We start from the raw sequence: 18493 nt of genomic DNA on the forward strand, positions 1-18493 counted from the left end.
CAGATAAATAGATCTATTAAGCCAAACACAATTCTTCAAAAATTTGCAGCACTTATTCTAAAGACTGAATATAATTGGCTTCAGAGAAATCAGATCTTAGCCTAGACAAAGCAAACTGTCCTATTAGCCAGCTGTTAGATGGAATACCATGAGCTCTGGCAATGGCAGACTTTATTCATTGTCTTGATCATTAGCTATTTCTTCTGCAGGTAAAAACTTTAGTCATTGACGGCTGTAGAAACAAAGGCATTTAAAATTCCTGGTTGTAACAGAATGAGTAACAATAACATTCTGATTTTACAGTTTCAGTCCTCATTAACTTTTGGCTTGAGACAGTTAACATTACTTACCAGCAGTAAAAGCGTAATTTCAAGGGCTCTCGGGAGAATACTTCTACACAAAGAAAAAAAGGTATCTATAGAAACCAACACTCAACAGGATTGACTTCACTATATTCATTCTACTACTCAGGTTTCCACCGTCAATCCAAAGTTATCTCTAAACAAAACAAACAAGAAAAGGTTTGGTTGAATGTGTTAACTAATGAGCCACCACCACCACAATAGCATCACAACTTAAGCAGGGTATGACAAACCCTCTAGTGAAAAAGTCGAACTTCACTAAATGTACACAAAACCAAGTTTGTAGGCACTTTACAAGGGGGTACCCTACCTCAAAAGCAGTAGAACACTGTTGATTAAAAAAAAAAAACAACCAAACAAACAAATAAAAAAACCACAAAACCAAAACAAATAAAAAAAACCCACAAAAAAAAACGCACAAAAAAACCCCAACCAAACAAACATCTTTAGTCTTCAGATATCAAGACAGGTATCTTGCCCATTCCCCGACTTTAGAAATTCACTTTTTTTTGCTATATTTGGTAGCCTTGAAATCTTTAAAATCCATCTGTCCATTAGGAAAGAACAATCCAGGTAAGTATTTCCCCATCCTCCCCAAACAGAACAGCAAAAAACCAGAATGGAAATACGGCTCCAGGTGCTGAAGGCTATCCAGTAGCATTTAAAGCAGCACTGTGAGATATTTCACATACTTTCCAGTGTATTATCCTGTTATCCACCAAACAGTAATCACAGCGAAAAGCTGTGGAGCATAGCAGGCAAAAACAAAAGGACAAATAGTAAAGGTGCTTATACCGGTTTTTATATGGGTATGAAACTTGTATTTGTGGCCCACTGAGGTGCTCCTTTAAGTCTATCACTTTAAAACCAAAGCATTAGTATAAGCAGCGAGCTCAGTGTGACAAATCCGGGTGAGTCTGTCTGATGGAAATGCGTAGGTTGTAGCGTTGTTCTTCAGTCACAGTGATCAAGACTTTTTCAAAATACGTGGTTGCTCTGATAGACAAACAGCTCTTTCAGATCTTTGGCAAATCTTTGGCTAACCAAATTTAAAATCAGTTTTAACACATTAATTGGAAAGATGTGAAGGCATGTCAAAATACAGCAGGAACTGGTTTCTGGACATAAAAATATTTAATCTTCATCTCCTGTACTTAAAACATGATTTTTCCTCATGATTTCTTACTCCACTCAAATGAAATCTGTTTTTGAAACAGCACAGAAGTTTCTGCCCCCAAAATTTACAACACTACCATGTTTTAAACTTTAGGCCACAGAAGTTACTAGTTTGTTGGGTTTTTTAAAACTATTTCAATCTTACACTTAAGCAGTATATGGTCTGATGTGGTCAGCATTCTTGTTCTTTACCTGGAAAGCACCTGGCACAATGAAGTCCTGGTCCATGAACAGATCTCCTAGTCATTATAGTCAACCATAAATTCTCTGTAAATTAAAAGCCCAGCTAAGATGTAAACTTAGCAGCTGCAGAGGATGCTCAAATCAAACACCTTTTGCCACCTGGTTCTTCCAATGCCATTGCTTCAGGCTTTCAGAAAATGACCATCACTGGAATCTAACCATCTGCCCATCACAGCACTGAAGCAGTTCAGCAGCATGGAGCACTATTTGGAGAAGAGAATGCATTACTTGAACTTGGGAGTGCAACACGGCAATATTTCTGTTACCCCCGGGTAGAGTACCCACATGAAAACACCATACTGCCATACGGAGTCAAAACAGGGAGCACTGACAACTGCAAACCAGAAGATGATATGTGGTGGGAGAAATCAGCAGAGAAGTCATCCAGGATAAAAGCAAGTATGACAAAGTACATGGAAGTGTGAAAGAGAAATCTCTTCTTCCAGAAACTGCACACACTTAAAGGAAAAAGAAAAAAAAAAAACCAAAAAGAGAAATCAAGAGATGAGTCAGGCATCAGTAGCATGAGACAAACCTGAACAAAAACCAAGAGCAAGAACATGACAATACCATTTGACACCCTTCTCACAGTTCTAGATCTGCTTATATGACAGATCAAAAACACTTCTATCTCCCTTTTATATTAGGATTCAAAAAGAATATACACATCTTCACAAAATGCATTTGGTTGCCATATAATATACTTGGATTGAAATGAGATTTGCACTTTGAAAAAAATAAGAAAACAATATGAGAATATTCCCTCTCACATTTCTCCAGAATTTTTTTTTCTTTAAAATGTGACAAGTAAAGGGCACAGAGATTCAGCCTAGGAAAGCATTTTTCTCCTCATGATATTCTGTACAGTTTTCTGTATTTACATTGAAGGAAATGAGAAGTCTGAAGAAATTAAACGCTTTAGAGTGCTAAAATCAAAACATAAGCAATACAATTTTTTAATTTCAGTATTTTAAAGTACAGAAAGTGGAAACTATGAATATCAAATACAAATTTAAACAAAGCCACTTGTCCTCCCCTAGAATAATCAATGTGAACTACTTATAGAAACTTACAAATTTAAAGTAAATCGAAACAAAATAAATACTGTACATACACTTTCCCTGCCTGCAGGCAAAAGAGGATGGGAAATACTGTTATGAATTGAAAAAAATGCTCTTAAAGCTGCAGCATCCCATTTCCCAGCCAAATACTTAACACAGTAGTGCGTTTCTGTAAAAAGGAAGACACACATACACCGACCCCTACTGAGCAGACAAGCTAATATTTTCAGAGACATTAGAAGGAAAGATAGAAATTAGACTATGAGAGTAGAAAAAGGAGAGGAAAGGCAAACGGGCCAGCAAAACGTTACTACAAAACTAGGAAATATAGCCAAGAACTAGCCCCTTTTTTTTTCTTTTCAAATTCCATGGATTTTTTTTTAAAAAAAGATTCACCAAAGCATTGGCAGCAATAGACATTTCCCAGCAGAAGTGACAATACATATCAATATAATCTCTTAAAGTGATCCCTTTCATTCCCTTCCCACAGCATGAAACTTTTATGGCTTAATTTATATTAAAAGTAGAAAAAGTCTTTTTTTTTTTCCAAACAGAAATGCAGCCTGTGAAGAACGTGCATTTCCTTACCAGTGCTACTTATATTTCCCATCCACTGCATGATTTATCATTCATATGCTCCCACAAAGAGGGTTACTAGGTTGTTTTTTGTTGGGTGGTTTGGTTTTTTTTTTTTGGAAAAATGGATGTTGCAGCTTTTAATCTTGTTTAACCACAAATACTAAGGCCCTTGGTTCTGTTTATATTTCTTCTGTGAAAGAGCAGCTCTGGGCTCACTCAGCCCCAGAGCTACAAACAGCTTTTAATGGTCTGGAAGTACCACTTGAATCAAACTCTGGAAAGACACTAGATTTGGGGGTTGTGATGGGGGTGTGAAGGGATAAGTGGGTATGCAGAGCCTAAATAGGGCACTAGTCATAGGCTTGCGGTACCAGGTCGTTCTAGCTTCAGTTAGTTCTGCTTAGTCTCCACAATTACCAAAAATGGGGTAGCAAAATGCACATCAGCTCTGACTCCAAAACCCTGCAAAAATTTTCAACACTTCCAACTTCATGGCCCTGTGAATGAAAGTAGCTTATGCCATATAGCAGAACCTAGGGAAAGCTGAAGCTTCTAAAATGTGATCACGACACTGTGCTCTTGTATATCTCTACTAAAGGTAACAGAAGCACTTCAACCACCAAAAAACCAAAATCCCCCCGTGATCAGAAAGCAACAATTTTAACTCTCAACATCTAACCCTTTCAAAATTGTCTTTAAGAATGGATTAATGTAGAGTATTATAGGTTGCATAGGTAATCTACCTCAGAGGTCAACAAAGGCTACCTTGTAGCCAGGGTTTATTAGCAAGTATAGTAGAAGAAGAAAAGGGAAAGTTGCTGGAAGAGTCTTTGATATAGTTTCTAGGTGGTCTTTCCATTTTCATGTGTTTTTTTTTTCAATTGCAGGAACGTGAGAGAATGGGAAAACCCCTACAATATTTCACTTCCTATTGTTCTGTCTACAAAAAAAAAAAAAAGTTTTATGCCAAATCAAAGTTCTCTGACTTTTCAAAAAAGATTATCCTTGAAAACAAGTAACCATAGCAGGCTTACTTCTATTGTCCAGTCCGTGTTCCCTACTCCCTCCCTCTTCCACCCCAAGTGAGACAGCAAGGAAAAAAATAGGGCTTTTTCTCTCCACTACAACAACACAAGTTCAATCCAATCCATCTACAGAAAGATTGGTGCTGTAGTGTTTTCATCTAGAACACAATAAAAATATCCCTACATACAAGTACACAAAACAAGTGAGGTCACCACATCCTCTTCATGAGCTACCAGGAGACTTTTTGTTTCCCTTTGTTTTCTTTCTTTTTTTCTTTTTCTTTCTTTTTTTTTTTTTTTAATACTGCTCATCATGGCAATTTCTTTTAAATTACTTGTTTTGAGGTGGAACATCAGAATTAACTTCTGCTGGAAGCATGGATATCTGAAGAAAATGGGAATGAACCTCTGCCTGTTGACAGCCTGTGAAGAGACTATTACATAAATTCATGACAGCGGAGAGCCACTTTGAAAAAAAAGGTAGAAAGTAGAGTAAAGAAAGAACAAAACCAAGAAGAAATAATATATATGGGTCCAGCCAGATCTGTGTTCCAATAGTAAGATACAGATAAATAATGCAAATGGTCAGAAAAGAGACTTTGTATAAGCCAGTCACGCGTACAAGAAAGCATACTCCATATTTTAAAATTCCTTACTCCAGATTCTATTCTGGCATACTTCTATTTCAGATAAGCGATCTCAAAAATCTGCCTTTAAGGAGAGAGAGCTCATTCTTCATTCTGCTCTGAATCTGACTGCTGCCCTAAACTGGAATTCTCAATTCTTAAAAATTATACAGCCGGCAAGAAGGAAACGGTTTGGTTCAATATGCTAAAGCTAAAACAGCTTCCAAAGCCTGGCAGGCATTAATCTATTTGCTCAAGCTTAAGCACAGAGAATATTTATATGGGTATATAATTTTAATTAATATTGACAACATAGTTTATTTCTTTGACTTACTTTGGTGAGAACGTATTAGAAGATAGTTGAAATATTCTCTTTTAACTATTTCCATCTGGAAAACATAGCACCTGAGAACAGCAAGTACTTATAGTCACTTCCAGCACCTGTAGAGTACCTCTTAGCTTATCTTACGCTTTTTAGAAATCCTTTGTTAACTCCGTTCCTAACAGTCTAAACGAGGTCAACAGCTTGTATTAAATTAAAAAAAAAAATTAAAAAGACTGAAAACATGCTTTTGTGAAACCATAATCAGCAAACTAAAAAAGGTTAAAACAATTCACCCATACAAAACTATGAAGTCAAGTCAGTATAACGTAAAAGCAGGGCTGCAAAAAACACTCCTAAGTTATACTTTTCAAGCTCCAGAGGAAGTAAAGCCCTGAAAGCCACCTGACTTATTTGCAGTTGCATTATGTTTCGGTGTTTCTCAATTTAGAAACAGGATAACATAATGCTAAATAGTTTCGACCCTGCAACAATCAAAGACACCTGACATCAGAAATATTTCCATAAATTTGTAAAGACATTTATAATCTAGCCTAGATAAAAGTAACTCTGCACAAATATTCTGGAAAGTCCAACTGAATTTGTTTTTAAACCATAACAAGAGAAGATGATTCCAGTATAGAATATGGAGGAAGGAAAAACTGGTATGGAAAGTTAAATCAATCCAATTATTTGGATAGCTACGCCTGTGTATTTTTACTCTTAGTAACCAAAAAAACCTCCAAATAACCAACAATATTGTTGTCACTAGCATATTAATGTTTTCATTTTGGCTGGACCCTGAAAAATGCCCTTTTTCCAGAATCAAGTAAAAGTATTCGCTTTTCTGCCTTCATCCCCATCCCCCAAAAGTTAAATATTTAATTTTATATTACAGAAAAATACAAATTTTAAATCAAAATTATTTACAATAATTCAGAATCGGCATTTGCTATCAGCTCTGTATGAAGCCAGACACAAATGATCATTCTGATGCCAGTAAGCTACTTAATGCTTGTATACGCACCAGTTAAGACTCTTAATTGGCTGTCTCGCCCAGCTTTGAAAGCAACACACATTCTCCTGCCTTCCTGACTCTTCAGTAAAATGTGTTTAAAGTACAATAATAATATTTTAATGTTCTTCCATGCTACATTAAGTAACATGCCAAATCTTAAGACTGTAATGGATATCTTATGAGTTATTTCAGAGTAATTGTTCTGAAGAAACATTTATCTTAACCGATGTCTCCATTCCTCCAAAGATATATTAGGTTTCCCTCCTTTGTACCAACTCTTAAATAACCTGTACAAATACAATTTCAGGGAGCTTTTTTACAGAAGAAACACATCACAGATAGATCATTAGGAGGAAAAGTATCCACTCTAATTTGGAGGAAAGAGGTGCAGTTTAAAACAAGTTAGCTACTGGACTGACACAAGAAGATTCTTCTGTCTTTAGGAGTCTCTTCTAGTCCATCAAATAAATAAATCTGTATAAAAGAGGACAGGTCAAAAAATAATCAAGCTGGCGGAGAATATGCAACTTGCAAGTCAACAGAAGCCCAGCCAATAGCTTACAAAAAACAGGAAAAAAAGATTCCATATGCCTTAATTTAAAAAATAATTAATAATGCATCTCACCCCTATTTAAGACTATAACCTGAATATCAAATTTAGGAGTCCAGACTAATCACAATTAATGTGGCTCTCCACTGCACCAAACACACATTATCAAAACAATTAAAAACTTTCACATTCTTAAATCTAAATTAATAACCCCCACAAAAGTCTTCCAAATAAATAGCTTTTTAAAATGAATTTAAAAGTCGTCAAAATCTATCAGAAATAAATTATTGATAAACCACCTTCATCATCTTCCCCTCATTAATTAGGTCAGAAACTACCAGCAACAAATGATATTCAAGCCCTGATGAGAGACTATTTCTCACAGTCCATGTCTCTCTGAAGATTTCCCCGTTCCCGTATGGTTATTGCTGAGCAGGTGTGGCACAGTGAAAATGCAGCATTGGGTTGGTTTTTTTGTTGTTTTTGTTTTTTTTTTCTTTTTTTCTTTCTTGTTTTTGTTCATCAGGCAGTGTTTTATATGGTACATGCAAATCTGCTTCAAGCAGAGGAATAACAGCAGCTCCGGGCTCTGTTGACCTCAATACTGGTCTGTGTAGGAAAGACAGCAGTAGTAGAAGTAGCAGCTACATTAAACAAAGAAGCGTGCATGGCCATTCCGGTTCAGCTTCAAGATCTTCCCAAGGCGCTGTTTAGCAGTTGCCATTCCTTTCTTTGGACGTTTGCCTGAAAAATGAAATCAAGTACTCTATCAGGAATTTCAGAATCAATTTTTATCATCATAGAACAAAGATGAAACCCAGCTTTCAAGCTTAAGCAGCCAAAATTTTCTCCTGAATGAGTTTCAAAAAAAAAAACAAAAAAAACCCCACAAAACAACAAAACTAAACAAAAAACCCCCCACCTCTTCATTTGTCTGTTTGGGAACAAAGAAACAGGGAATCAGAATTGTCAAAAAATAGGAATTGTTTTCCCTTAACTCTGTCTAGCATTATCAAAAACAAAGTAATTATATTATTTACAAACATTTCCAGATTAGGGAAGGGCAGTGGGTGTGGTAGGGGAAAACCTAAACTGCGCTTCCTGAATTTTGCTCAAGAAAGTTATTCCCTTGAGTAAATTACAGAAAATATACTGGAAAGCAAAATCTAAATAGCATGATCATCAAGCTATTTTTTGAAGCGTCACAGCTTTTAAACCTTCACTTTGACAAACAAATCTGATTCAGGCCAGTGTTTCACAGTATAGTTGTGGTACTGTTCCCTGTAATAAATGCATCAGATACATAGGCAGAGGTGTAATGGTAACTATGAAAGTTTCATCTGGCCATGCACCCAGTTTGATCTGTCTTAATTCTGCCTCCACACATTCTCTGACAAAATTTGAGTGTCCACAGGATGCCCATCCAATATTTTTCCTCAAGGTCTAAGTCTGTCCTTCTTTCAGTTTCTGCATCTAACAGCTCTTTCTGATGTTTACAAGCCCCTTTTCCTAGTCCTTTCCCCTCCCCCCCCATCCTGGCAATGGGACCACAGAGATAAACATTACCTTTTGTCGCCTGGTTGCTGATAGGGGGTGGATTTGATGCTGGCCTCTTTGTTGGATGAAGTGGTACAGACAAGGACGTTTCACCATACGGCCTGTCAGGGCTAAGGCTGCCATCACTCAGCCGACATTCTCCTTGAATGAGATTGGAGTCTCGTGTATACTTGCCATGCTGAAAACTCAAGCTGTTGTTGTGAACTATACTTCTGTTTTCCTGAACCTTATGATTGGCTTCTGACGCACCCTCTTTCTTGATATATTTTTGAGTTTTACTTGTATCCTAGTATAGAAATGAGAAGAAGAAAAAAAAGTGGAAGTTAATAACTTCTGGCTACAAGTTCACTCCCGTTTTTCTAATTATACTGCTGTATCTTTGAAAAAGATATTTCAGTGTCTGACCACTTTAAGATTCCATCATTTCTTTTAGTACAGATACCTCTTAAAAGTAAGATACAATATAGTATGTCTGTGCAAGCTTTTTCATATGCACTTAAGGGCAATGCTATAGATTAATTACACATACTACTGTACTCAATTTCTCTCCTTTTAGGGTTTAGTTTGCAGTGATCAAAACAAATGCAATTGCTCTTGATTAGACTGGCCACTATAGCAAGCCATACCATAACCATTGACTACTTAAACAGGCAATTTGTCTTCAATATTCAGCTGACAAGAGAAACAAGTGCTAAATTGCAATTACAAACTGTGAGGAGTAGCATGTTGTTAGATATTCTTCCAAAAAGAAGCTACAAAGCATGCAGTTAAAATAAGAGTATTAAATAGCACTGTTATTTTGCAACTTTAATTGTTCTAATACTTCCACTGTAGACAAGTTTAGAAATACCAAAAACGTTCAGAGTGTAAGACACACAACTTTTCATTTATTTATTCCTTGCTGGATTCCACCTGGATATCAGAAAGCAAAAATATTCCTACCTGCTGGCTGTTGAAAGGTTGTATCAGTTTGGCAGTACCAATTTCCTAAGCAAATATCTTTACTATAAATACTATCAAGAGGTTCCACTTGTTCTGATGCTCTGGTTGGGAATAACAACGAATAAACAATACAGTGCTTCCCTTATCAGACTGAATGTAAATTCACACTTTTTTTTATAACGTATTTTTTATTTTTCAAGATACTGCCCTGAGCATCTTAGTACCAGCCACTATAACAGAAGAAAAAAACAATCAAAAAAAGCATGACAAAAATATAATACTCAGTCACCAGCACCAGAAGTACCTATTATCAGATATGCAGTGTTGAAAGACCTCTCTCCACCATGGTATCTGCACCTACAACTTCATGATCTCTTTCTCCTATAAAAATGTGTTCAAAATATTTAAAGTATTGCTTTACCTGATGGGTAATCCTTGAAGCTTCATTTAGGTGTCTAGTCCATGCTGAAGTCCCCAAGTCTCTTTCCTCTTCCTTCACAGATCTACCTAAAGAGAATTTCAACAAGCTTAAATTTTAAAATCAGTAACTAGGAATACAAAGTTAATTATACATTTGAATTACTTTAAAATTAAAACAAGAAAGAACAGAAAATACAATAGAAAGTATTTCCTAAATACAAAACAAAGGTTGTCAGAGCTGCTTGGTTCTACACACTAGATTGGGAAAACAATCTCACAATATAAATACATTGAGTAAAGATTTATATACCACAGTAAGAAAGACAAATACAATCACTCAAACTTGAAAGTACTGATGTTGAAGAGAGCTTACTTTCTTTGTTATGCTACAGTTTTCCACCATGGCTTTGTATCATGAGGAGTTAATAAAAAGATAGACATTTAATTTTCAGGTATTATTGTTTGTATTGTTTCTAAGCACTGATGTGCTATTCAGGTACAACATATGGGAGATCTATGTTGATAGGCCTATAGAAGAAGCATCCACATTTTCAACACAGTTAGTTTATAAAATTAAGGGTATCCCAAGACACCAATTAAATTCAAATTTGTAGAGACCAAAAGGTTTCAAAAAACCTTCTAGCTAAGAAGCACAGTTTCATCTTCTTCACCCGCACCCATGAAGTGCACACATGACACGTACTGGGTCTGATCAGAACAGAATTTTTTCCTAACAGTCCACATGGTGCTATATTTTAGATTTGTGGCTAAACCAGTGTTGACAACACACGAAAGTTTTGGCTGTTGCTGAACAGTGCTTGTACAGAGTCTCAGCTTTCTCTTTTCCCACTCTGCCTCCTGTAGCAAGTAGGCTAGGGGTAGGCAAAAGACTGGGAAGGGACATAGCCAGGACTGCTGACCTGAATGGGCCAAAGGGATAGTCTATACCATACAACATCCTGCTTGGCAATAAAAACTGGAGTAGAGGAAGAGGCTGGGGGGAAAGGTGGTCTTCCAAGGTAGTCATTGCTCAGAGACTGGCTGGGCATCAGTCTTCTTGCAGAAAGTAGTGCACCACTTGTTTCTTTTCCTCTTTCCTTCACTTACTAAACCATCTTTATGTCAACCCATGAATCTTATCACTTTCGTTCTTTCTGTTCTCTCCTCCACACCACAGGACAGGGGAGGAGAATAAGTGGCTGTGTGGGTATTTAGCTGCTGGCCTGAGTCAACCCACCACAATTTAGAAACCTGGATATTATGTTTTTCACAAAGTTACAAAGATGGAAAGACATCATATGTGTCTGTGTGGTTTTCTGGTTAGGGTTTGTTGTTGTTGGCTTAATTTATTTATTTATTTATTTTGTTGGTAGATTTTAAGGACATACAGCTTCAATAACCACAACACAGTCCATGACATCCCATTAGGCTTTCCTGTTATCCATGTAAACAAAACCAAAGATACTATTAGTTCTTCAAATTAGCACCCTATTTGTTTGTGGGGTTCTATTTGTTTCACATCAGCAAAACTATAATGCTCTTCCATTTCCTTCTCAAGCAAAGAATTTTCAAACATAATGACTCTCTCTCTCTTTCTCTGTTCCAAGAACTGATTTTGATTCTTTTGAGGGGATTAGTGTTAACGTTCTGCTGTCTGTCATTCCCAAAATGCATTTAACAGATGTCTGTTTTCCACAGACATCAAAATGCCACTGACAAAAAAATTACCTCTGAATTTTCCTCTTCAAGATCAGAATCTCCTTTTAATGCACTGCATTCATAGCAGAATTTCAGGAGTAAAGCCAAATATGCCTTCCAAAGACACATGGAAAACCACCACGCAGATCCCTATGGATATCTAAGCAACACACATGCCATGAAAGCTGCAAGCATGAAAGTTCTGACAATCTTTTCTGAAGGAGATTACACTTTCAATAAGGAGACTACACTTTCAATCTAGCCATAACTTTGCTACTCCTGTAAGGATGCCACAAAACTTTCAGATGGCAATATTTATAAGATGCATTCTGATGATCTCTCAAGCTAAGTTTGTCCCAGTTTTCAGAAGTAACAATTTCTTTTTATAGGAAAAAAAAAACCAAACCAAACCCAAAGAACACAACTTTTTAAATGTTGGTCTGATGTACTTAAAAACTTGACTACAAATATAAAAATGTAACTTTAAGTGTTTATTCTGAGCAGTTTGTCCAAGAGCAGAGTGCAGGGGTGTCATTAGTTCAGATACCTACCACATTCTATTGTTTTGTGGCTCTGAGATGGCTGTCTGTCTTTATGACGACTCCTAGGGTAGCTTCTGTGTTCCTGAAGAGAAGTTCTTTTATCTGTGCAGTCTGTGCTTTGAGTATGACCTGGTAAACATGTAGTATAGTGCAATCCTGCCATAGAAAGCATGCCCTGAATAGCTTCTTCTTCTGTACTTGTCGAGGTAGGACATTCCCTAGAAAAATAAAGGATTATTAGGCAGTTCAAAACAGAACCCTAAATATCTCTGAAGGAATGATTTTTACATTGCTATAAAGCAGAATCATAAATATGTGCAAAAAGGTCTAACAGTTTATAAACAAACGCCCACAACATGCTTACTTTTTACTGGGAGTTTCATTTCTGGATGGCTTCTGGGTATTTTGACAAAGGTCTCTCATGACCTTAGATTCCTCTCTGAAATTTGATGTTACTTCCTGTTTCTCTTCATCACCTGAGCTTTCCGACTCCTCTGTGGAGGAATCCTTCTGCTGAAACGAGAAGAAACAGTATGCAGAATGGTCGCCATGCCTCCTGAACAGAGACACTACCTTAATTTATGCTAAGTAAAAAATTCAAAAGCTTCCAGGTCCAACTTTTTTATACATATAGTATTCAGAATGAAGTTAATGTGAATATAGCAACTGAGATGTTATACATCCAAATTTTGTAACACTGATGAGTACAAGCTCCAGCAATATGGAAAGCATCTCCGAAATCCATTTTCTTACAGAAAACACTACACACATTAAACCACGCACAAATCATTGTATTCTCCTTAAAGAGAGCATTGATTATTTTCTATATTCCAAGTAGAGGAAAAAATATGGAAGCATGGTTCAGTTCCAAACAGCAGCCAGAACTGATGCCTATTACATATGATGGGACACAACCTGCCCTGAGTAACTGTTTCTGGTTCCTGCTCTCACAAAAGATGACTTTCAGCAGCAACATCTCTCTTATGAGTGACAGAAGCTCTCGGGTAAATCCAGAACACAGCAGGAACAGAGATACAGCAGCTGTTGCCTCTCTTGCAGTGGCATAGCCTAATTTCATGAATGAAAAGGCTTTTCAGCTCCTGCTGAGATTACAGCTTGTATGGGCAGGAGCTTCTCAAAGGTGGAGCAACCATATGCAGCTCAATATGCCTTTAAATGAAGTAAGGGCTACAATAGATACGTTCCATCTTAGTAATTCAGACTAATCTATTTTCAACAAGTACAGAGAACACGACAAATTTTTTTCAAACCAAGGAATATACATAACATTCAATAGAAGTGTTGAAAGTGGAAGATCAGAACATGGAGGAATCGTAATCCTTCAAGACTGACACCACTATCCCTATCATCAAAAACAGAACTGAAATGAATTAAGTGCATCATATCACCATGGGATGTTTTTATATAATAGTTTCATTCACAAGAGCAGCTTGTTAATCTTTGACACTTGGAAAGTGACACAAACAGGCAACGAAATCGTAATTATGAGTCAGTGTTAGTAATAAAGCTATTATCTTGTTAAGATCTTTGGTGCAATATAAAAACATAAAAAGGATTTACAGAACCTACTGAGATAGTTCATTTTGGATACAACATTACAAAAGACAAATTTAAACATACTGTTAGAAATTAAGAAACAGACAATATAGAAGGAACTAAGAGAGTAAATGGCACTAATATAAAACACTTCACTCAATGACAAAGTCATCCAAAGCTAGCTATATTCTCCTATGAAGACGAAATATATAACTTCTAAATAACTATTGATTCTGTGTCTTAAAGGAAACCTGCTGAACCAAAGTTGCTGACAATGCAGTTTAGGAAACCAGAAGAAGCTACATGATGACAGTTCCTATCACTTATTCCAACATCTAGATTAGGTAATGATGGAAAACAACAAACATTAATAACAGATTTTGACCACCATGGAAAAAGCAGGAATTTGAAGACTTCTTGTAAAGTCTTATAATAGGCTGCTGATGAAAGAAAGACCAAAGTATTAGCTTTCTAAAAGCACAAAACAAAAATCTGAGGTAATCACTCCGCCCTACTAGCATTTTACTGCTCTCCAATTGAAATTTAAATTAGTAAGCCAGAGCACAATTTTGCAAGGGGAAAAAAATCATAAAAATATTTGTATATCCATATGCATATTTCTAAATACTAGAAGTTGTATTAAAATACAAGTGTGTAAATATATATACATGTACATGTGTGTGTGTGCATTTATATTTTGTTTAGTCGTAAAGAAATCACTACAACCTAGACCGTCAATGGAGGATTTGCATTTATTTCAAATAGCCTAAAACATCTCAAGAGGATTTTGCTACTCCAGCTTATTTTAAAAACTGAAGGCCTATAAGATTGTTTCCATTTAACCAAGCTCTAAAATGAAACTGTGTGGTAGAAATTCATAATTCTAATGATGAAATTTAGACTTGTTATGGAAAAAATGAACAAAGCAACTAGGATCTAACTTTTTTCAGACTTCGCATGTTCCAGAGCAGGGTTCATCCTTTGCCAGCCCCACTTTAAGGACAGAGAAGATAATAAAATTTGGCTCACAATAGTATATATTGTAATTTTTCCTCAACACTAGAATAAATGAAGAATGAGGCAGAACTGTAAGGTTGAGATATTAACTTGAACAAGAATTAAATACTTTGCTATTGCTCTTTTAACACAAAATTTGACCAGATAAATATGAAGTGAGGGAGCAAAATTGTATTTAATTGCTGTGTTAACTTGTGTGACTTTTTCTAGCTATACCTGTGTAGTGCAATCAGGCTCAGATTCTTCTGAATCAGAAATATCAGAGTACTCTGAGGATCCATTCCTGAGTTCTGATTTCACACTTTCGAAGAACACTGAGGAGAGAAAAAATTAAGACTCAATATCTATTACATATAATATTTAACAGTTATTTTGGAAGTAACGAACAAGAAACACATATTTAGTTTTTAACAGTCTCTAAACAAAAGCACATCCACACACTGTCCTGGTTCACAAGTCACGTTTGCTAAAAACTCTAGTGAGTTTCCTACTGCTGACCAATAGACTCCTCAAGTGGCTCACTGAGGAAGCCAGAAGAAAAGTCAGGTGCCACAGAAGCATGCATTTTTTCTCCCCCATAGAGCACATACTCCACACATGGCACCTTGGGCAATTTCTGCTTTTGTATATAGGCTAGAGTCAGAGAAGTGGCTATCAGAAAAAGTTCATTAGAAGTAATCTTCAATATTACTTTGTCTTAGACTCCTTAAACCTGTAATTTCCTTGTTTAAAAATAAAAGCAGTTATACAGAAACAGTAAACATGGAAGTCAGAGGATATTAAGTGATTTAAAGGTAAAAAAATTATTGCGTTACTTGCAATTTTACAATTTACTGGCATATTCTGCCTGTTTTGTGCTACTACAGAGCTGACAGTCAGGGTTAAAATGCAGACCTGTTAAATAAGATTAAAATATTACTGTGATGATACACAATATACTTGCATTGGTTTTCATCACAGAAAGCCTGAAAAGGAAGAGGAGGAGAGGAAATACCAACCTTAGAAATGTTTTTTGCTAGTAATAAGATAAAGTACTAATCAGAGAATGCAGTGTCAAAATAGACATCAGAAACACTGGCATATGACAAAGCAATCAATCAAATCAGCCACCTAGTCCACATGGTTTACTTTAAGTGCTGCAAGAACTCAAACATGAAGTAACTGAGCAGTTCTTAGAAGCATGTGCTCTTAAAAGACAGCATATGTCCCAAATAACCACGAGCAGAAAACACATTTGTAAGTGTTCTGAATCCAAGGCTCAAGGTCAGTGGGCTACGTATCTGTGTCAAGGCTGCAAGCAGAAATCTCGATTAAGTATGAATTTGTGTAAGACTACAATATGCAGTTTTTAACTAGCAAAAGTCTTTTGGAGAAAAAACAAATAGAATAAAAAAAAATTTATGAATGTGTGTGAAAGGTGGCTGATAAAGAACACAACATAACTTTTTCAAGTTTTCAAGTACTTAGTTTCACATAAAACTTAGTTGAAAGCAAACATGTTAACTTTACTTGTCTTCACTCTAGAGTTAATTTCTCATCTGTGTTGGTTTGCTTTCAGCACAGTTTTGTATGAAAATACATAAACAGACGTGACTCTTCCTAACTCATTAATTACACAAGCATAAGAGATGTACCTGTAACCCTATACACACTGCAATTCTAGGAGGATTTTGTTCCTATTGTAGACCATGGCAAAGCTCATAAATAGGTGTCAAATACAATTCAAGAGATATTATTTATTTCTAAACACTGCATAAGTGGAAAATATTTTTAGAGTTGGATGCTAAGAACGAGACAGGTTATCAGAAAGTGAATAAAATGAACAGCTGTGACCAAAACCTAGAGAAGAATAATACTTAAGATAGTATTAGAAAGAACTGTGAGAAATATCCAAACACAGTAAAAGAGCAACAACACTGTATATGAAGTTAAGCTAAATAATGTTCAACATATGACAATAAAATGAATATCCTAAATTACTGTAGCTCAAAGAAACACAAGGGATTTCTGATGGTAACTCAAGCCTTCAGCTCACTTCAAAAAGGCAAACAAGACTCTAGGATAAGCAACAGAATGCATGATCCAGAATATAACGCTGTTATATAGTTCAAATGAATTTTCCTTTGGATTACTGCCGTTTTCAAAGAAAAAAATAGCTTCAAACTTAGAGACAATTTAGATGAAGGGGCAAGAACAATTAGGGATACCTAAATATGCTCACATATGAAATTCAGGTCTTAGGCAAAAATGAATGTGTAAATAATAAACCACAATTTAAAAATAAACAAACTTCACGAAGACTCCTCAGGAACTTTTATTCTTTCTGTCTTAAAGAACTCGAAAATCCTAATTATTAAAATGACAAAACTATTAAGAAGAAATGTGAGTCTTCCTGTAAGAAGGCAAATGATTCAGCAAGAAAGAAAAGAAACTGGACACATGCATAATTAGCTGTATACAGATAATACTAAGATTTATAAAAGCAATGCTAAATAAAGAGTCTCATATTTCAGAAGCCCTCCTGCCTTCTCATAGAAATTAACTGATGATAACCTACTAAGAGGGACAAATTATTTATCTGCCTATTCTCTGTTAATATGAGCTAGACTGAACAGCTAAAGCCACCTAATGTCATTGAGACATTCCTGGTTCATTTGGGGCTGGGTACTCGCATATACGACATAACACACTGTATGAGCATCCGGTCTGATCCAGTTTGGCTGTGACAATATTTATATACACAGCCAAACCTTTGTCCACTTTTACCACTTCTTTATTTTGCAAGCTCTGTGCAAAGCAGTCAGAGAATACCTCCCCAGTTTTCCTTCTGCTTCATATCGTTCAAAAAGCAGGGAAGCTGCATTCCTTTATACTCCTCTTAAAAACAAATTTTATATATATATATAAAATCCCTTCTCTTTCACATACAGGTTTCAGACACATTTACTGATCTTCACAACAACACATCATGTATTATTAGGACCCCCCATCTCTTAATCCCTGAACGTAATTCGTAACTGAGCTTTTAAAAAATGTACTCTAAATACACAAGTTGGGGTTTGCTTTTCTTTGTTTGCTGTTTTTGTGAATTACATTGGTAATTACTATTATTACTTTAAAATGAACTAGTCTACCCTCAGATAAAGTTATGTCTCTGCATGCTTCCAGACACTGGGAAGAATACTCCAGAAATCGGGTGAATGAAAGTAGTCGTCATCTGTAAAACCAGGCTATGCTACTGCAAATTCAAAAAAATACCTTAAATCACCTTCCATTCATTCACACAAAGTACCTTGCTCTATTAAGCACAGACTTGATCTTTGCCTCTCTGACAACACCGGGTCACCATTTAGAATCAGGATCTTGGCATGACACACAAAGCTATATACAGCTTGATCTGTTTAAAGGCGTCTCTCTGTGGACATTGTCTCTTGGCCTAAATCCCAGTAAAAACAATGGAAGGTGACAGCTGTTATAGCAACAGGTAGTTCCTTTTATGGAATTCTCTGTAGAAGAGTATCTTCTCTCTCTCTGTAGACCTTCATTTAAGGCAAAATAATCAAACGTAGGTGATCTTTAATAGGAAAGTTTGAAGACTCCCGTTTGAAGACTCCCACTATTCAGCTAAAAACATTAGTGATAGTCCTGAGTACTCAGTTTCTGGCAGAACAATCTCAACATTCACGTCTAGTTCTGAGTACGTTTCTTACATTTAGATATATGCTGCCATATTCATTCTGTATCAAATAACAGCAATAATTTTGAAGAAAATCTACCATTCCTCTGTATGATTTAATC

At 36.0% G+C, this 18493-nt stretch overlaps 1 protein-coding gene across 4 annotated transcripts in view; it reads right to left on the bottom strand.

The window, feature by feature from the left end:
- Positions 1 to 7463: 7463 nt before the first annotated feature.
- The window catches only part of KDM7A (lysine demethylase 7A), a 64498-nt gene continuing 53468 nt past the window's right edge, over positions 7464 to 18493 (bottom strand). For 2 of the 4 annotated variants that reach the window (XM_074582215.1, XM_074582199.1), the window contains 6 exons: positions 14912 to 15009; positions 12486 to 12634; positions 12127 to 12339; positions 9883 to 9964; positions 8529 to 8805; positions 7464 to 7706 (listed from right to left, as the gene is read on the bottom strand). In XM_074582215.1, coding sequence (XP_074438316.1) covers positions 7612 to 7706; positions 8529 to 8805; positions 9883 to 9964; positions 12127 to 12339; positions 12486 to 12634; positions 14912 to 15009 — 914 coding nt within the window. In that variant the 3' untranslated portion in view covers positions 7464 to 7611. The remainder of the gene's footprint in view (positions 7707 to 8528; positions 8806 to 9882; positions 9965 to 12126; positions 12340 to 12485; positions 12635 to 14911; positions 15010 to 18493) is intronic. The other 2 variants (XM_074582206.1, XM_074582225.1) reach the window with 1 other exon arrangement.

This window comes from Larus michahellis, chromosome 1, assembly GCF_964199755.1.
Source record: "Larus michahellis chromosome 1, bLarMic1.1, whole genome shotgun sequence".
Taxonomy (NCBI): Eukaryota; Metazoa; Chordata; class Aves; order Charadriiformes; family Laridae; genus Larus; species Larus michahellis.